General features: G+C 46.8%; 1 protein-coding gene across 3 annotated transcripts; it reads left to right on the top strand.

The window, feature by feature from the left end:
* The first annotated feature begins 1,019 nt into the window (after positions 1-1,019).
* TVP23C (trans-golgi network vesicle protein 23 homolog C) lies at positions 1,020-19,395 on the top strand. Of its 3 annotated transcripts, none has more exons than XM_057716141.1 (7): positions 1,020-1,171; positions 3,948-4,030; positions 5,211-5,355; positions 9,228-9,317; positions 10,432-10,563; positions 15,225-15,353; positions 16,686-19,395. In XM_057716141.1, exons 1-7 carry the CDS (start codon positions 1,160-1,162, stop codon positions 16,710-16,712), a joined length of 618 nt encoding a protein of 205 aa, XP_057572124.1. In that variant the 5' UTR covers positions 1,020-1,159; the 3' UTR covers positions 16,713-19,395. The 3 variants fall into 3 exon arrangements, with proteins under 3 accessions (XP_057572124.1, XP_057572123.1, XP_057572125.1); XM_057716140.1 differs by lacking the exon at positions 16,686-19,395 and adding an exon at positions 16,393-16,673 and having other exon boundaries at positions 1,046-1,171; XM_057716142.1 differs by lacking the exons at positions 1,020-1,171; positions 16,686-19,395 and adding exons at positions 1,703-2,640; positions 16,393-16,673.
* The last annotated feature ends 260 nt before the right edge of the window (positions 19,396-19,655 follow it).

The following is a 19,655-nucleotide window of genomic DNA, read 5'->3' on the forward strand; positions in this document are numbered from 1 at the left end:
AAAACCTTGGCACAGGTCGACTAGATGCACAGGCCACCTGCTCCCAGCCTCCACTTTCACCTCCAAGTGCAGGAATACCATTGATTTCCAAGCTTTCTCTCCTCGGAGAATTTTTTCTCCGTTATTAGGAGATCAGGTTTAAAGTAGCAGTGGCAAATAGACAGGTAAAAAATGGTGATTTGAAGCAAAGACTCGCCTCAGTTAAGGAAACATGCTTCTACACATTATTCCATGAGCCTTCCAACAGCAGCCTGACAGCAGCCTGGGCAGACAGGATATTGCTATAATCACAGTTTCAAAGAGGACGCAAAGCCCCTGAATTTCGGCCCCTTCAAGGGGCACGATCACATCACTGGTGGCTAACCTTAAAACCGTAATAAGAATAATATCTCCTACTGAGGAGGTACGGCCCCTGCACGGATACCACTGCCATCCCCTTCCCGAGGACGGGAAGGGCGCACAGAGGTCAGTTAGGTAACTGGGAAGTGGAGGAGCCGGGCTCCGAGCCAGGGGCTCAGCCTCCTTCCTGTTTCCCGGGTGTATTTTCCTCCCTTAATAAGCCCCTCTATGTTTAGAGTCCTCCTGCCTCGTTCTTCTTAATACCATTTACCCCTTCGCAGGAAGACATTTATTTCTTCAATTGCTTCCACTATTGAAGGTACAAAAATAATCCTGTACAGGATCACACGTCATCATAAAACACTCAAACGAAATGAAAACTAGGCAATAGTCGTGCCCCTGCCCCCCCACCCCTGCCCCCAGGACATCCACACGGATGGCAATGACACCCAGCGGGAGCAGCAACGTCTCCACGCGACAAACCACGAAGCTCTTCTCCGCCTCGAAAGCCGCATCTCCTTCCTTTTCCGCTCCTGCTTTAAAGTGCCTGGGAGCCTGAGCTTCTTCGCCCGCCTGCTCTCTAGCCCCGCCCCGCCCCGCCCCGCCCCGCCCCGCCCACCCGAGTCGCCCCGCCCACCCGAGTCGCCCCGCCCCCAGGCGCTCCTCCCCTGAGGGCCCGGAAGCGGAAGTGGGGGTGTTGTTGCCTCTATGACTCCGGCTTCTCCAGGCCCGCGGTGAGCCCGCCGCATCTGTTCCGGTCCCCGCCCCGCGGCTGCGGCGCTGACGTGGCTCCCGGAAGTGGGGCTGGCGCGGGGCCGCCATGTTGCAGCAGGTGAGGGGGCTGTGGGCGCGGGGAGAGGGCGGCGGTGGAGGCTGAGCCCGGCCTGCAGGGCCTTAGTTGCCGCGGCCGGAGCCCGAGCAGAGCCGGCGGGCCGGGGCCGGCGCCGAGGCCGAGGCCGAGGCCGGGGTCGGGGTCGGGGCCGGGCTGCGCCGGGGGCGGGCGGCCGCGGGGACTCGAGTGCGGGCGCGCGAGGGGAGGGGGCGCCCCGGACGTGGGGCTCGGGCCGCGGCCTGGCGGTCGCGGTGGTGCGGTCAGAGCCGCTCCCGGGACCGCGTCCGCCCCTCGGGGCTGGTTGCCGCCCTCCCGCGCACGGCCAGAGCTTAGCACGGGCGACTTAGGGGCGTCTCCCCGTGTTCGTAAACGCCGCGCTGTCACTTGGGGTACCGCGGGGGGTGCTGCTGTCGGGGGTGACCGCGAGCCCCGCGGGCGTGGAGGCGCCGCCGCAGGTGTGTCCGCGCGGCGCTGGCGGAGCCGAGGGGAGGGGGCCGCGGTGGGCTTCCGGGGCGGGAAGGAGGCGCGCGGCGCCGGGCCGCGGGGGCCTGCAGGCGCCCCCCGGCCTCTCCGCACACCTGCGGCGGTTCCTCCTCCCGCAGCTCCTGGCCCTGCTCCGGGGGTCACCGCGGGGGCTGCAGCCATCGGGGTGCGCACCACCCGCCACCTGCGGCTTTCCGTGACCTCCTGGGTACCCTGCCTCTGTTTTATGTAGTTGCCGTCTGTGCGGCATTCTTTTTTGTTTTTTCAATTAAAAGATTTTTTTTTTGTCGTGGATCGTTTTTTAAAAGTCTATATTGAATTTGTTACAATATTGCTTCTGTGTTTTGTTTTCCTTTTTTGTGTTTTGGTTTTTTGCGGCTGCGAGACATGCGGGAATCTTAGGTCCCCGACCAGGGATTGAACCCGCACCCCCTGCATTGAAAGGGGAAGTCCTAACCACTGGACTGCCAGGGAAGTCCCTCTGCTGCTTTCTTCAGCTGAGCCCTGTACTTGTGCGCTGGTCTCCATCCCCTCTAGCCTAAAATACCCCAGAGGATTCCAGCCTGTAGCCAAGGTGGAGACCACTGGTCTCATAGACCCGGATCCATTTCACATTTCTCGGTTCAGTTCTTACTCCACTCTTCCACCTTCATTTAACACGAGGGCTTTCCGCGTGTATGCTCTGTGTGTTCCCACTTCTGTGCCTTTGAAGAGATACCTAGTCAAGGGATTGGAGGGAGCAGGAGGCCTAGCGGGTAAACTCCTTCAGGAAGGCTCACCACAGCCTGTTCCTTTCCTCTGCTCCCATTTGCACTCATGTTGCTTCCGCAGTCTGCCACGGGTGGTAGGTGACTGCTCCTTTGTGTTTTCACTCATGCCTTCAACAAATACTGTGGCACCTGGCCTGGTGCTCTTCTAGACACTAGGACTTATTACCCTGCAGCAGACCTTGGAGTCCAGGAGGAGCCAGGAGGAATAGACTTGCAGTAAGAGTATCCCCAGATAACTGTTCAAGTGGAGATTTGCCCCAGTGCTGTGGGAGCATGGGAAGTGGGATCCCTGGGGATTTCAGGGGACGTTTCTCAGCTAGTGCAGTATTTGAGCTGAAATTTGAAAGATGGTTTGATATTTGCCTGATGGTGCACTTTGTAGGGGATGGGGAAGGGGAGAGAAGACGTGAAAAGCAGAAGGGTGGGTGGGCCCCAAGCGTTTTCAGAGAGCAGGTAGAGAGAGCACTGCTGTAGAGAGCAGGTAGTGAGAGCAGGTAGAGAGAGCACTGCTGTAGAGAGCAGGTAGTGAGAGCAGGTAGAGAGAGCACTGCTGTAGAGAGCAGGTAGTGAGAGCAGGTAGAGAGAGCACTGCTGTAGAGAGCAGGTAGAGCACTGCTGTAGAGAGCAGGTAGAGAGAGCACTGCTGTAGAGAGCAGGTAGAGAGAGCACTGCTGTAGAGCCCAGTGGGTGGCAGCGGCAGGAGGGGAGTACGCGCGGCAGGTCATGAGCTCTTGTTTGCTGTGCATGAGGGAGTGAAGTCTTATCCTGTAATGCAGGGGCACCACTGAATGGTCTGGGCAGGGGGGTGACATGGTATGGAGTAGAGCGGGGTGAGACCAGAGAAGGCAGGTGAGTGGGAAGGGGCTGAGGCTGCAGGTGAATTGCAGTGAGCTGAGGTGTGAACCACTCTTAGAGGCCTGAGGTTGTGAAGGGAAGGAAGGGAAAGGACAGAAGGGAGATTCAGGATCAGGGCTTTAAAACATCTCTTCATGCTGTAAGTGTCAGTAGGGAAGACAGCAGTAAGAGGTGGTTACAGCCTGAAGGACCTTACATGCTGATGAGAAAGATGCACCAGAAAGACCTGAAGATACAAGAAAGTGTAAATAAAGGGAAGAGTGATGGCACAAGCCCTGAGGAGGCAGGGAAGGAAGGGATTCTGAGTACAAGCAGCTGCTTCAGCCTTGGAGAAAAAGGGACAGACTTGTGAGAAGGGCTCGGGGAAACAGCAGTCAGATGGTCTTGGGGAGGAGCAGAACCGAGAGTGGCTGCTCCCTGTAGGCCTCCACAGCTTCTTGGGTGGGGTGGAGATGTCAGGTGCCTGGGTTGCCCCGTGGGGTTCGGCCAGGGGTCAGAGTTGGGGGAGGGGACTGCCCTGGCCCCTTCCCTGGGCGATGAGTTCCACGTGGGCGTGACCACGTCTTTCCGTTATCTTCCGTATACACTAGCGTCCTGCCTTGCACGCAGTGGCGTGCAATACAGAATGAATTTCATTTTGCTTCATGAATCTTTACTTTTCCTATCAGGACAGTAATGATGACACTGAGGATGTTTCACTGTTTGATGCGGAGGAGGAGACAGCTAGTAGACCGAAAAAATCCAAAATCCGGTATGAGGATAAGTTACAAGGGTTGGGTTAGTGTCTGGTGCTGTTCTGTGGGTCTCCTGGGGCCAGTGCCGGGGTTCGGGGCAGAGTGGATGTGATGTGCTAGTCAATATCGTGTGCTGCTAGTTTGCTCTTTAGTCTGAGATGAGGTGACATCTCACGTTTTCTCTGGGGGTAATTGATGTATGGAATTTTACTCAATACTGAGTTTTCAAACCTGCAAACCCAATTATTTGAACACTGGTGTTTTTGATTCTGACTTTTGTACCAAGCATGTACCATTTCTTTAGATAGTTTCTGTAGATATACTATATTTTGATTTATTATGCAAATTTCAGAATTGTATCTTGTGTATCAACTAATGCAAAAATATCAAACCAAATATATTTCTATTCCAAACTCAGTTCTCTCTAAATTCACTTAATGAAATCAAATTCTACCTGAACCTTGAAAACATTAAGCTAAGTGAGAGATGCTGTCACAAAAGACCACATATTATATGATTTTGTTCATGTGCTGTGTCCAGAATAGGCAAATCTGTAGGGACAAGAAGTATGTCAGTGGTTGCCTAGGGCTGGAGGGGGCTGGGGTTGTGGTAAAAGGGGGTGACTGCCTGTGGGTATAGGGTTTCTGTTTGGGGTCATGAAAGAGTTCTAAAACTGATTGTGTGATAGTTGCACAATTCTGTGAATATGCGAGAAATCACTGAATTATACCCTTTAAATCGGTGAATTGTATGGTGAGTGGATTATATCTCAATGAAGCTGTTGATAAAACAGCAACTCTGCCTGATGGTTACTTTGTCTTAGTGCCTGACATGATTCTAAGCACCTCAAAATTCTTGCAGCGTGATTTTTAGATGGGTGAAAATAGGAGTCAATGCTGAGAGTATAGTTTCCTTATTCCTCTAGGAATGGTAAAATTTCTTGTTACGTATTTTGTGAAAGTTTATAATCGCTGAGGTGTTAAAGTCATGTTTACATAGTGTATTTTCTGTGACAACAGGGCCTAGTCAAATAATGGAGCTTATGAAAAAAAGATAGGAGGTTTGCTTCTTCCTCGAGGCATCCTGTATTTTGACAAGACTCTGCATGGTTCTGCTGTGGCTGAAACGTTTTCACCTGCATCTGCAGTACCTGTCGTAAATGTAATTGCCTTTTTTTAATTATATTTTGGTTTTCAGACACCCAGTGGCATCATTTTTCCACTTATTCTTTCGAGTCAGTGCAATTATAGTCTATCTTCTCTGTGAGTTGTTCAGCAGCAGCTTTATTGCCTGTATGGTGACCATCATCTTGTTGCTGTCATGTGACTTTTGGGCAGTCAAGGTAGGTGTGATTGTTTTTATTTTAAAATCTTATTTAATATGGTGAGATTGAATGACATATTAACAGTAAAAAAAAAAAATGACATTATTTTGGATTGGTGTCAATTTATCTTTTTTGTCTCATCTGGGTCAAAATGCCGGTTAGATCACATGTAGGTTTTTACCCTACTGACTTGTTTGTGGTTTATGTTAACCTACATCAGCTTTAAACAAACAAACAAAAGTGTGACCGGCAGCTACAGACTACACATACTGCTTCTAATCCTCACCACTGGTTTTGCTTCAGGGTCACCTCTGGTTGTGCTGTGTATGATTTCTTGATAAGACCCCAAGATAGTTTGTCCACAGATAAGTACCCACCATTGCAAAGGCTCCTGTGTGAGCTCTAGGGCAGTGTTTCTCAGCCAGGGCCAGTTTTGCCCCCCAGGGGATGTTCGTTGTTTGTCGATGTCCGAAGACATTTTTGGTTGTCACAACTCAGGGTGGGGAAAGTGAGCTTTTGGTGTCACATGGGTAGAAGCCAGGGATGCTGCCAGATATCTTAAGATGCACAGACAGGAGTGCCCTGCATCACAGAATTATCTGGCTCAGGACGCTGATGGTGCTGAGGCTGTGGGACGCTGTTGTAGGAGAGAGAAAAGAGTGTAAGAAATAGTTCTGCCTCAGGGGCCGTGGCGGGTGGAGGGATGGATGCACAGGGAGAGCTGTATAGACAGAGGGGCGTGTGATACAGTCACTGTGGTAAAGTAGTGAATGTAGACACTAGGTGGTAGGTATATGCGTATTCACTGTAAAACTTGACTTTTCTGTGTGTTTGGGACTTTTCATAGTAAAATGGTAGGGGAAAAAATCGAAGGCAAAAAAAAGGTAAAGCTAGTTTTGGAATTTGAGACGTATATATTGATTCAAAAACCAGTAAGATGTTACAAGCCTACTCATGCCCACTAGCCCAGCCGTTTTTAGATGTTTTGATTCTTGCAGGTATCAGAAGTGGTTGGCATGGTGGTGGCCAGTTTCTGTAGGCCACAAAATGCTGAGAATAAAGATGACAGAGGTCTGTTTCCTGCAGGCTTTTCTTTCCTACAGTCTTCTTTGGCTTGTATTTCTTTGAATTTGTTCTGTTGCTTTATGCTCTCAAGTGTTTACTGTATCCAGGTCATAGTTTTGAGGAATGTTTCTTTTTGTTGTTCATGTAATTTCTGCTTAGCCAAATAGAACACCACCTTCAGTCATTTCTTCCTGGGAATTTCCAAAAATTATATAATTAGATCCTTGTGGGTTTAGAGTTTTTAAAAATATGGCCAGAGGGAGTTCCCTGGTTGCCTAGTGGTTCGGATTCTGGGCTTTCACTGCTGTGGCCCCGGTTCAGTCCCTGGTTGGGGAACTGAGATCCCACAAGCTGCGAGGCACAGCTAAATTAAAAAAAAAATGTGGCCAGAAAGTGTATTTTCTGATGACATTTTTTAAAAAACAAGGGCTTAAAAAATACCCTTTCATCTGTGGCAGAATTACTTACAGATATGCAGACAGCTGAGATATGAAATTAAGAAATCAAGAGTGGGGAAACTATTGAATGGACTTGGGAAAGGGGGTATGCAGGGTTCTGAATCTAGTCAGAATAGAGATGTATTGTAATTGTAAATCTCAATGCAATTGTCGAAAGAAGAGACATAATTATTAAAAAATAAGAGATAAATGAAGAGATAAAATTATTAAAAAATGGAAATAACTTAAATGTTATAACCTATGTGGGGCTTTTGTCTTATTCTTTATTCTGACAAATAGAATGAAAAAAAGGTTAAATAATTGCTTTAAAATTTTAATAGTAGCTATTAGTAAAATTTAAAACACTGTGTCTTCCACAACATTGGAGAAGACGGGAGCAACTAAAACATTCAGCAAGAGAAGGAGAGCAAAGCAGGTGGTCAGGGAAGCTGAAGTCTCACAGGGCAGAGTGCAGGGATGGGAGCGGCAGCACATTAGTTACAGCTGTAGATGTAACTTGATTAAACTCTCTTTTCAAAGATAAAAATTCTAAGACTGGGTCAAAAATCAAAGTCCAACAGAAAAGATCTAGCTAAAATTGTGACATTAGAAAAAGTAAAAGAAGGCAAAGATGACATAAGACCAGTTCAAACAAAAAGAAACTTGGCCTTATGATATTATTATCAGATAAGACAGAAATGAGAGCAAGACAGCATTCAGTGGAACAAGACAGTGAGGGTCAGTCACGGAATGACATCACATCAGACTGTAGTGGAAAATTACTAGAAACACCCGAGAAGGTGGGGGAGCACTGTTGGGACAGAAGTCTAGCAAACCACTGTGTTTGCAGGTCAGAGCAACAAAAGATACACAAGGTTTGGAGGGTCTGGTTGAAGTAATGAGGTCACCTTCATAGCAGTATTTGGAACTCCATGTGCAGAGGATAATACCTTCGTGTTCAGTTCCTCTGGCGCTTTTACAAAAGTTAAGTATCACTATGAAGAAAATCCACATAAATTGCCCAGAGCAGCTACATTTTCTAGTCCAGGGCAGCAGAACTGGAGACTAATAAAAAAAATGGTTGTCAAAATTGGGATTTTTATAAAGGATCGTCCTGCTGAACATCTCGGCTTAAAAAGGAAATAAAATCTGTAAATATGGATTATTTATACCTTAATGATAACCGTCATCTACATTCATACTTTTGGAACGTGTCTAAAACTGAGTTCAGAGGAAAAATGATAGACGAGAGGCTTTTATTGTTAGAGATCTAGAAGTTTCAAAATAGAAGAATAAGCTTGAGAGAAATTCAGAAAATAAACTAATGATGACAAAAGCAGAAAGTAAAGAACTGGAAAACGGGAAAATGGAGGCGTTTGAGATGAAGAGCTATCATTTGAAAATGCCACTAAAGTAGACCTCTGGCTGTTCTCGGTCTTTGTCAGCTTTTCTCTTGAATGGTAGCATGGCGACAAAAGGAAGTTTGGTCTCTAAGGCTCCTCCTTTTTTTGCCTCCTTCTGTGTTCCTTTCATTATGTTAGGAAAACTTTCAAAGTAATTTGTTACATGAGTAAGAGGAAAAGAGCTTCGTACATTTCAAGTACTGGACGAAGGCCAGTGCCTGTGACTGCGGTCTTACTTTGGCCTGCGTACTGTACAGAATACCAGAGACTGGGTGCCTTACAAACTGTAGGAGTTTATTTTCCGAGTTCTGGAGGCTGGAAATCCAGGATCAGGGCACCTTCCCGGTCGCCTCTGGTGAGGGCCCTCCTCCGGTTCCAGACGGCTGACCTCTCGTGTCCTCACGTGGCTGAGAGCAGAGAGAGGGTGCCAGCTGACTGTTAGGAGGACGCTACTCCCATTCACAAAGGCCGCACCCTCATGGCCTCCTCTAATGCTGATCACCTCCCAGAGCCCCTCCTGATACCATCCCTTGGTGACGGGGTGGGGTAGAGTTTCTGCACATGAATTTGGGGGGACACAGTATTCAGTCCATAAGCATTTGTAGAGATGTCTGGTGATAAGGTACATGCAGCTACAGTTAGGTTATATAGGAAAGGTAGGTCCCAGAAGCTAAAGAGCATGGGGTCTAGGAGCACGTTAGGGAAGCAGAGAAAGGGCAGGAGTTCACGAGGGAGAAGAGGGACGGGCAGTGTTTAGGATATGCTGACCTGTCACTGCTGCTGCTGCTGGGCCTGCCGTTCCGTTGTATTTAATCTTTGGTCCAGGCCTGGTGCGTAGAGGTCGTTAACTGGATAATATGGTGGGAGAGCTGATGATTTTTTGTTTTATGAGCTGTTACACTAAGATACGGTGTTTTGGTAGATCTGTAAATACTGTTTTTAATAATGTTTTTAAAATGTGTGTGCATGTGTTAATCTTTACCAGAATGTCACAGGTAGACTAATGGTTGGCCTGCGCTGGTGGAATCACATTGATGAAGATGGAAAAAGCCATTGGGTGTTTGAGTCCAGGAAGGTAAACTGCCGTTTTTTTTTTTTTTTTTTTTTTTTGAGCATTGTTCAAAAAATTATGTTAGATACATTTGAGAATTTAAGGAGAAATTACTTAAATACTTCAAATGTAATCTACACATAAAGAACTACCCCAAATCGCTTGGCGTGGCAGCACTAAACCAGATGGCCTTCTAAAACTTACCGTGCTTTTCTGTCTAGTTCAGACTGGAAACGGTGTGTGCAGGAAAGAATCCTGAGAGAGGGCTTTGGCTCAGAGCTGATGCCTTGTGCGTTGCGGTGTGCCTTGCCTGGTGTCGCTGCCAGCAGTCGCTCCCTCTGCCCTTGCCCCATGGTCCTCCATTCATGGGCAGGAGGCAGAAAGAGGAGGATTGCAGCTGGAAAGAAAATCTGAGTTGGTCAGAGCAGTGTGTTCTTCAGGCTGTGGCTTCAGAAGCCCTAGGACCCTGGTCTGCTTTGGGCTGCCTGCTGATCTGTAGTGGAAGTCAGTTTGGGAGGCAGAGGACAGAATTCTTGGAGACGGCGCCAATTAAATTGCTTGCCTTCTGCTTGGAGGGGCCTGACTAGGGCTTCTCAGAAAGCAGTGCTGTGTTCAGTGAGCCCATAGCCCTTTACATTATGCAGTTTACCTTGGAAGCAGCTCACCACCCTTTTAAAAGGGTCATTGTCTGGAGTCCCTTGACTGCATTCCTTCCTCTGGACCCTGCCTTGACCTTTTCGTCTCCAGGATGAACGCAGCCTTGATTTCCCGAGTCCTCACCGAAGAGGGTATCATTCAGAGCTTGCTTGTGACTAGTCAGCGAAAGGGCGGGAAGGATCGACTGGAGGCCTGTCCGAGGCCACCCTTACTGTCTTGGGTGATGTCCCCTCTGCCCTGACAATGAAACCCTCTCGATTGAAAACAAAGGATATTGAGACCAGTTCCAAAAATGACAGTGGTGGTAGAGCTGCTGTTGTGTTTGAGGGGGTTGAGGGGGTAGGAGTTCGAACGTGGGACTTGGGGTGTCTGTATTAATTTATTTGAGTTTGAGGGTAAGGTGTTATTTCATTAAAAATGTTAAGCTTTTTGCTGATAAATATCACAGGACGTTGGTTATTAAGGTCGTGTTCTTTTGTAGGCCTCCCCTCAAGACAGTAAGAGCGTGTCGGAGGCTGAGTCAAGAATCTTCTGGTTGGGGCTCGTTGCCTGCCCGGTGCTCTGGGTGATATTTGCCTTCAGTGCCCTCTTCTCCTTCAGGGTGAAGTGGCTGGTGAGTGCCAGGTGCAGCTGCCAGGAGCCCTTGGGTGGCTGAGGGGCCATCGTCATGGGTGATGCCCCGTGGTAGCATCGGCCCGTGTCCAGCAGGCAGCGTCACCACGTGTTTCCCAAGTTTGGTTTCTCACCGCTTTCCTCTCAGTGCAGAGAGCGGCTCCTGTGAGAGACTCCACCTCGCCAGGACTCCAAGTGCCCAGCAGAACTCGACGTAGCCCATTGTGTGCAGTGGTTACCACACTTAGTACACAACCCTGTCGGAGGGGGTGGCCAGCTTCGCTTAGTTGGGAACCAGGAGAGGGTCTTTTCTGAAGTGCTGGTTGGTGGGCTGTTCTGGTTGTCTACTGCCGCAGTCCTGTTACGATCTCGCAGTTTCTCTGGGGCAGGCATTTGGAAGGGGCTTGTTGGAATAGTTCTAGCTTGGGACCTTTTGTACTTGTGGTCAGACTGTGGCTGGGGGCTGGTAAAGCTTCTCTTTCCGGGGTCCTGTGGCCTCTCACGTGGTCTCTCCACGTGGCTGGTTGGGGCATCCTTACAGCCTGGTGGCCTCATGGCAGTGCGGCTGCTTGCTCAGAGGGTCACAGCTCCAGTTGAGAGTGTTTCAGCTCACAAGCTGGATGACCTTGTACTGCTGTATTCGTCTGCTAGGGCTCCTGTAGCACAGTGCCTCAGCCTGGGTGGCTTCAACAACAGAAGTATTTTCTCCCAATTCTGGAGGCCTAGCTCTTTGGCTTGTTGGCTGTCTTCTTCCTGTGTCTTCATGTGGTCTTTGCTCTGTGCATGTCTGTGTCCTAATCTCCTCTGCTTATGAGGACACCAGTCATATGGAATTAGGGCCCACCCTAGGGACATTATTTTAAAGACCCTGTTTCCAAGTACAGTCACATTCTGGGGTACTGGGATTATGTGTGTGTGTGTGTGTGTGTGTATATATATAAACATATACATTTTGGGAGAACAAAATTCAGCCCATAACAACCGCCTGGCCTCAGAAGTCACAGCATCACTTTTGGCACCTGTCCATATTCAGGAGATGGAAATTAGGCTGTGCAGCTTGATGAGGGGGAGTAAGAAGGTTCTAGAAGAGCATGTGGAGATACAGTTGCTACCATCTTTGGAAAATATAATCCATCACTTATCCCAAACTGTGTCTTATTCTTTTAATAATTGAGTTTATCTTTAATACTTACTGATATCAGATGTACTTTGGCCTTGTGTTTTTTTTCCTGTTTTTAATATTTCCTTGTCTATTTTGCTGTATAGGTTCTCTCTTCCTTTGTGCATATGTAAATACTTTCCCTTTTGAGACCTGGAAGGTTTGTTGTCTGTTGGCTTTTCTAAACGTTGTCTGTAGCACATGCCACTTCCATGTATTTCGTGTACCAGACCCTCCTTCATGAATTAGGAAACGTATTTAATGTGCTCGTTTCCTGCTGTGAAAGAGGTGAAGTTAACATTCATGCTTTCTCCCACCTTCCCTCCCTGCTTCCACTTCTGCAGTTTTGCAGGTTGTAGTCTTACTTTAGTTATTTTAAGTAGTGTACTTGCTCCATGTAGAGACGGTTTAGAAAGGGAATGAAATAAACACTCTTATATTCCCTCCTTTCTTTGCCTGAGTTTTGTTTGTTCCAGTGTTATTTTTGTTGTCAAGGTTTATAACAGTTACCTTTTGAAATGGTATTTGTTACTGGTTGTTCAGTCTTTGATCTACTTTTAAGTAAATTGATTCAGTCCTTTTGTTGAAGCTTCTTCTTTACCTCTTAGTTGGCTGAATTTCACTGTTGGATGATTTTTTTCAAAAAACTTGTGGGTGTTATTTTCCTATGGATCTGTCATGTTTAAGAATATGAGCCTGTTGACTTTATCTTGACTTCTTTTCTTTTCTCTTTTTCTTTTCTTTCTGAATAAACTCTATGCTTGAATAAATTCTTTATTTCTTTATTCTTGAAAAAAATTCTTTATTCTTGAGTAAGGAATTACTCTTGGCTAAGTTAATATTGTTGGGTCACAACTTTTTTCTCTCAGCATTTAGAAGACATTACTTCCTCATTTTCTTTTTTTTCTTTTTTTTATAAATTTATTTATTTTATTGGCTGTGTTGGGTCTTTTTTTTTTTTTTTTTGCTGTGTGTGGGCTTTCTTTTTAGTTGTGGTGAGTGGGGGCTACTCTTCGTTGTGGTGCGCGGGCTCTTCATTGCCGTGGCTTCTCTTGTTGCGGAGCACGGGCTCTAGGCGTGTGGGCTTCAGTAGTTGCAGCACATGGGCTCAATAGTTGTGGCTCACGGGCTCTAAAGCGCAGGCTCAATAGTTGTGGCACACAGGCTTAGTTGCTCTGCAGCATGTGGGATCTTCCTGGAGCAGGGATCGAACCTGTGTCCCCTGCATTGGCAGGTGAATTCTCAACGACTGCACCACCTAGGAAGCCCCCTCATTTTCTTATGTTGAACATTGTGGAGAAATCTGAGGCCAGGCCTACTTAACTTACATGAAAGTGAGTGAATTATTTTTCTCCCTTGACGAAGAATTTTTGGTAATCATTCTTGAAGTTTTAAAATAACATACATAACCAGGTTGTCTTTGTGTCTGTCTTTCTGTATTGCTTTTTCTGGAAACTATGTGCCCCTCTAATATGCAGGCACAGGTTTTGCTTTGAATCAGGAAAATTATGTTCTGTTGTCTTTACATTTATTTACGTTCTGTTTTTTGGCATCTTGAATTCTGAGGTCCCAGGTCCCTCTGTGTTGAATCATTTTTGTCTGTTCTCATCTACCATCATAAATGCTTTCATCTCTCCTCTTTTTCCTTTCTGATTATTCACTCTGCAGATCTTTTTAAGAGTCTGCCATACACCAGAGCTGTCCTGGGTGCTGGGGATACGGTTGGGATACTGATAAATGAGGTAACTGCTCTGATAACGCCGCATCCTAGTGGAGCAGAGTGTAGACAGACAGTACACAGGGAGCGGGGTGATACAAGGTAGAGTGGAGAGTGCCAGGGAGGGCGGAGTGGGCTGCCGTAGGATGGGCAGGTGGTTAGCAAGGGCTGCTTGGCCTTTCCTAACCTCTGCCAGCTCCGTTTTCAACTCCTTCTGGTGTCTTCTCTTACCTTCATTCTCTTTGAGTTCTTCTCTTTAGGTTCTTCCATAGGGTGAAGTATTCCCAGGAATGCTTTTGTTTTGGTGGAGTCTGTTTCTCTTAGAATAGATTCTTCGCCTGTTTTTCGTGTACTGCGTTTCTTTCTTCTTTTTGTTCTTTGCTGTGGTTTTGCAGCTTTGTCCAGACCTTGTCTTTGTGCTGGTTTCCTATGGGTGAATTCTCCTTGTTGCCTAAGACATCTGGGCTCTGATGTGAGCTGGAGTTTGGTGGCCTGAAGGTGCAGGTGTGAGGAGGGAACCGCAGCCCCAGCTGGCCTGCTCAGGTTGCCCTCTCTTGGTGGTGGAGTTCCTCTTAGTCTGCTGTGATTCTGCCCTCCTGCTTTAGATCATTTGTGAGGCCTGGAGCCTTTGCCTCCAGCTGGGGAGGCAGCCCGGTCCTTCTCTAGCAGTGTTTCCCCTTCCCTAAAGCAGAGCAGGGAGAGGTGGGTGAAAGGTGGTTTGGGCTCCTGTTGTTAAGAGCACAGGGCGGGAGGGGGCGTCCTCCAGCTTCCCCACCCGCTGTCCGCTGTGGTGATGGGCTTGATGACGGCTGGTGCTCCAGCCTCTCAGAGTACTTGCTTATTCTAGAGCAGGGCCGGGCACGCTGGCCTGCAGGCCACGTCTGGCCCTACACCTGTTTTTGTCAATTTGTATCGGAGCACAGCCTTGCCTGTTTGTTTACATGTTGCCTGTGGCTGCTTTGGGGCTAGAATGGCAGAGTTGAGTATTCGCAGCAGAGACCATGTGGCCTACAAAGCCTGAAATGTGTATTAACTGGCCCTTTACAGAAAAGCTTTGCCAACCCCTGCTCTAGAATATTTAACCACGGGATTCCCCTCACGTTGTTCTAGGTAACGTTTCTTCAGTAGTATTGAAGTAGTGGGCTTGAGTTTCTTATTCTCAATCCTTAGTGGTCTTCGTGGGCTCACCTATAGGACTGTGGCCACAAGGACGAGACAGCTCTGCTGAAGTGCATTTCCTCCTAGCGCTCCGTCCCCGCCCCCCCCCCCCCACCATCCCCTTCTCCTCTCCCTCCCCCTCCTTGTCACAGAAGGCAGACACCTGTTGGTTGCTGCCTGGAGGCTCTGGTTCGCTTTCTTAGAAGCCAGTTGTCGCACACACATCAGCATAGAGCAGAGCCTCACCTCCGCGTGCTCTCAGTGTGTTGAACTTGATCTTTCTCTTGACCGTTCTTTTGGAATTCTTACTGAAGTAGTTGACATTTGAGCCCCTTCTGTGTCTCATTTATTTTTTTATATCTTACTCACCAACCCATGGAAAATACTAGAGAATGGTTACCCCTCCTCCTCCCAGGCCTGGCGCAGAGTGTGTGTGTTGATAGGTGCTTGCTGGGTGGTGCGGAGCGTGTGTCGCACAGGTCTGCTCTGGGAGCGCGGGCGGGAGTCTCACGGCCATGACCCCCGCTTCACAGAGCTTCCTTTCCCGGGACAGTCTCTGTCTCATGTATGGCGGAGAGAACGGCCAGGCAGGGTCAGGCCGTAACCGTTGGTTATTCCCCTCTCCCAGGCGGTGGTTATCATGGGTGTGGTGCTGCAGGGGGCCAACCTGTATGGCTACATCAGGTGCAAGGTGGGCAGCAGGAAGAACTTCACCAGCATGGCCACATCGTACCTTGGAAAGCAGTTTTTAAGACAAGTAAGTGTTTTCTGGATGTGAGGGTAATTTGCATGTGGTCAGTGACTAATGCAGTGATGATTTCTAGTTCTTGTAGAGTTTAATTTCTATGAAATACTTTAAAAAAGTTTTTAAAGGGACATATTTAGGTATGAGATGATGATAAAGTTATTTTAGTTTCCCTTTGGAGGCTTTTAGGACATTCCAGAAATGTATTGTCAATGTCCTGAAATTATTTTAAAACTACAGAGATTAATGTTCATTGATAATAACTTATTTTTTTAAAGTTAGCTGAAGTTCAGTGACTTTCCATTACTTCTGGTGGCTCTAAATGAACAGTTCTGAAGATGTATCAATGTATTGTCTGGTTTTTAGGGTTTATAGTAGGAGCAAGTTAGAAACATAATAAGACCGCATCATTGATGATTGTTTTAAAGTACTCAGATTTTTTTTTGAAGAGTGTATAGGTTTTACTAAAGTTCCCCGATATGAAGATTTAAGTCAGAGTTTTCAGTGGGATAAGTAGTATTCATAGGTAAATAGTGATTGGTAAAACCTTTGGGAACTTGATTAGGTCTTTGTATGAGTGACGCCTCGTGTTTGTGTTTATGCAGTAGGTTGGCAGGTAACGTTATACAGGACAGTTACGGGTTCTCAGCCTTGGATGTGCATCAGAATTGCCCCCCAGAGTTTCTTCTTTAGTTGACCTGGGGCTGGGTGTCATAGGTCACGTGTTTACAGGGTCCAGGGTGGTGCTGATGTTGCTGGTCCAAGGATGACGTTTGTGACTGAGGCCCCAAGAGGCTAGGTGACTTCTCAGGAATGTACAGCGACTATGTGGTACAAAGCTAGGGCTTAACCCAGCTCTCCTCTCTTGAAATCCATTGCTGTTTCCTGTACAGTTTCTCTTGTGTAAAAGTTAAGAAGTAGGGAAAGCGAGGATTCTTGTAGGGACAGGACTCTCCTCCTGAGGGTTTTGCAGAGTCCCAGTGTACCTTTGCTGGGTAAGGCCCACCTTAGGGTGATTGTCAAGTCTGTACTTGGTGGGTTTCTTCCTTAGGACTTTCAGTGCCCAGGTGAAGTTGAGCCTGGAGCCTGACACGTGGACAGGGTCCGTGGCCTAGCGTGGCACCTGCTGGTGCTCTGCTCAAATGAGACTGACTTGCCGGACATCCGGGTGGACCCACTGCTTTCCTTCTCCAGCATGACGGTGATTTCTAACATGACTGGGCCGTGGGGTGCGAGGTGATGTAGGAGCTGGCTCTGCTGACAGACACAGATGCTCTCCTTGTGCTGTGCGTCTGGTGTGCTAAGTGACATGGCTTTCAGCGTTAAGGGTTTTCTCTCTTGCAGGGCGCCGGAGACGATCAGACCTCCTGAAGACAGTGAGGGGGCCTGCGTGTTCTTTCCATTGGGAACAACCGAAGGGCTCTGGACTCGGAACCTTTAGAACTCATTACCTGTTGCAAAGAGGAGTGTGGGGTTTGCTTTTCCATTTTTAAATTTACTTAAAAGGAAACGTAGTTTTCATATTAAGTTTTTACTTTCTTTCCAGCATTTGGGGGTTGCAGGTGTGGGCTGTGGCTAGGAACACTGTCAGCACGTGGTCCATGGTGTACATACGTGTGTGCAGTCATGTGAGCTCCGTGTATCTTAAGTTCACCAGAGTGTGCTCGTGCCCACGTGGAATGGAGCATGAACATGCTTTGCATCTTGATCCACAGAACATGGGGATGTTCTGAGTCTATCTCAAAACTCTCTCTGTTTACATACTGTCTCTGTAGATTATCCTAGAAGAAGGTTTTGCTTCCATGGTAAGAGTGAGCACTTTAGCTTAAATATAAGTTAGTAATAATTGTTAATTTTACACTTAATATATACTTCAGAAGAAACTTCTTACCCTAGGCATTCACAGGCAGGTAAAAATCAAATTTGGGCTGTTTATGTTAACTAGTTTCTCAAACTTTTGAATTTTTATTTGTTAACGAGTCATGTACTTAAGCCCCATAATAAATAAATGAAAGGAATTTTCATAGTTTATGTTCAGGGGATACCTAGGCATTGCTGCTGTTCTATTTATTTTGGGGGAAGGATAGCCGGATTTTACTTTGGAACCTTCCAGAAGCTCTTCGGTGGTCCTTGGCCTAATGAAGTCTGTCTTTTACCACTAAAAGAGTATTATTCTTATGTCATAGTGAGAATAATCATTTCAATACTTGGCATTATGGATGCCTGAAAGACGTTTTATTTTGTGAATCTATTTTTTTTTCTTGCTATAATGGGGATATTGTAAATCATGTATTTATATTAATGGTATTTCTTAAAACAATATATGTAACAATCTGCAAACTATTGTAGGCTTCTGTAAATTCTGTTGTAGGTACTGTAAACTTTGTTTTAATCAACAGATTATTTTGTGACTGTATTTATACATTGTTAAAGATTTTTTGAAGATGTTTTGTTTAATTGAATAAGTATCTTATTGGAGTGATAACTTTGAAGGTGCATAACTTTATATTTGTATAAAACTCTACTGTTTCAAAGCACTTTGACCCTCGTAATCTCATTTGATCCTCATGACCAGCCTGTTATGTGTGATGCCTGCTCGTTTATAGGCGACAGAACAGGACTTCAGGTTATTGAGTGACTTGCCCAAGGAGTCACTGATTACAGGAAGACCCATCAGGACATATTACTGATTTTAGAGGAAGGACATTTGTCTCTAAATGTCCTTTCCGTACTTACGAATCATTAATTTGCTGAGTCATTAATTTGGTAAGAGCCTGTTTCCCAGTTTATTTATACTTGTCTGGTGAGGAAAGTGGACGCTGCGTAAGTGTTTTTATTTAACCTGAAAGTGGTATTGTCAGTCTGCAGAGTTGAGAGTCTGACGGGACAGACACAGTGGTGTCGTTCTTGAGGTAACCGTCGCTTGAGGCTGCAGTCCTAAACCAGGTGTGAACTGGAGTTTGGAACATGCACGTGGCAGGACCTCCTGGGTATCCCCCAGCATTCATCTTCCCTTCTCCTTTCCCACTGATGAGCCAGTTCATGGCCACAAAGACAGTGTTTCCCGGATTTTCTTGCTGCGCCCTGGCTGCGCTTCCAGGAAGTATTCCTAGAAGGACGGCATGCCCGTCCCTCCCCTCTTCATCCCTGTCGGCCGAAATGTAGACAGAGCGGATGGCGCTTGAGTCGCTGTCTTGGACGACGGGATGGAAGCCTTGGTGTGAGAACAGCAGAGCAGTAAGGTGGAGATGGAGTGCTCTCTGGTGGGGCCAGCAGCCCTGAACTGCCCGGCTCAGTTTTTAAGCGGGAGACGAACTTCTGTCTTGCTTAAGTGTTATTGTTTTGGTTTTTCTGTTGCTACAGCCTAACTGAATTCTTATCAATACAGTATATTTTTAGGGTCCCCCATAATTGTTTCCATTAGTGTAGTATTTGAGATGTGATAGTTCAGCAACTACATATTTGTTCTTTTCTCTGTGAGGTAATTAAGCTGATATTATAGATGCTAACAAGTCTAGCTGTTCCGGATGCTGTTGCTGCTGTAAAAATTCACCCCAGATCTTAGCAGCGTAGAACAGTCATTTCCTATGCTTACACGGCCGTGGGTCCAGAACTGGGGTGGAGCTCAGTGGGGACAGCTTTTCTCTGCTGCCTGCTCTGGGGCTCAACTGAGAGGTTTGAAGGCTGGTTTCTGCGCACTGGCCGGGAGCTGGGAAACCTCTGGGGGCAGCTTGGAGCCACTTGATTTCCTGGTTAATTAGTTTCCATAACATAGCACAACGTACTAGCCTATTCTGACGAATATAGGTGCACAACTGACAAGAATGCTCAGAAAACTTCTAAGCCCTAATTCAGTAATTTCTCCACTGCTCCTTGCTATTTCCTTTCACAAGGAAAGAGACTGGATTTTGGTCCCTTAGTTGTCGCCAGTTCTGAGCAGACCAGACAGGTGAAATCGACCGGGTGAAAATTCAACTAGGAGAGTCCACCTCCATCTATAGGAACCAGAAGCTTCTTGTTTCCAGCCATTTGTTGCCAGGAATGTGGTCCCTGTGTTGCTAGGATTTTCAGTTTTTCAAGAGGAATGGAAAACCTGGTTGTTTATATGAAATCTGATATTCTAATGCTTGTAAATTAAATGTTAAAAGCAAAAAAGAAAACGTGAAGCCAAACAATATGTTTGCAGGTCAAGTTCAGCTGTGCTAACTTTTGCTGTAGTGCAGTGAAGTTCAAACTAGTGGAACTCTTTCTTCTAAGTCTTGTGTCAAAGCTGAATGTCTGTAATGAGCAAAGCAGTGCTGCTCTAGAGGAAAC

This window comes from Hippopotamus amphibius, chromosome 17 (genome assembly GCF_030028045.1).
Source record: "Hippopotamus amphibius kiboko isolate mHipAmp2 chromosome 17, mHipAmp2.hap2, whole genome shotgun sequence".
Classification (NCBI taxonomy): domain Eukaryota; kingdom Metazoa; phylum Chordata; class Mammalia; order Artiodactyla; family Hippopotamidae; genus Hippopotamus; species Hippopotamus amphibius.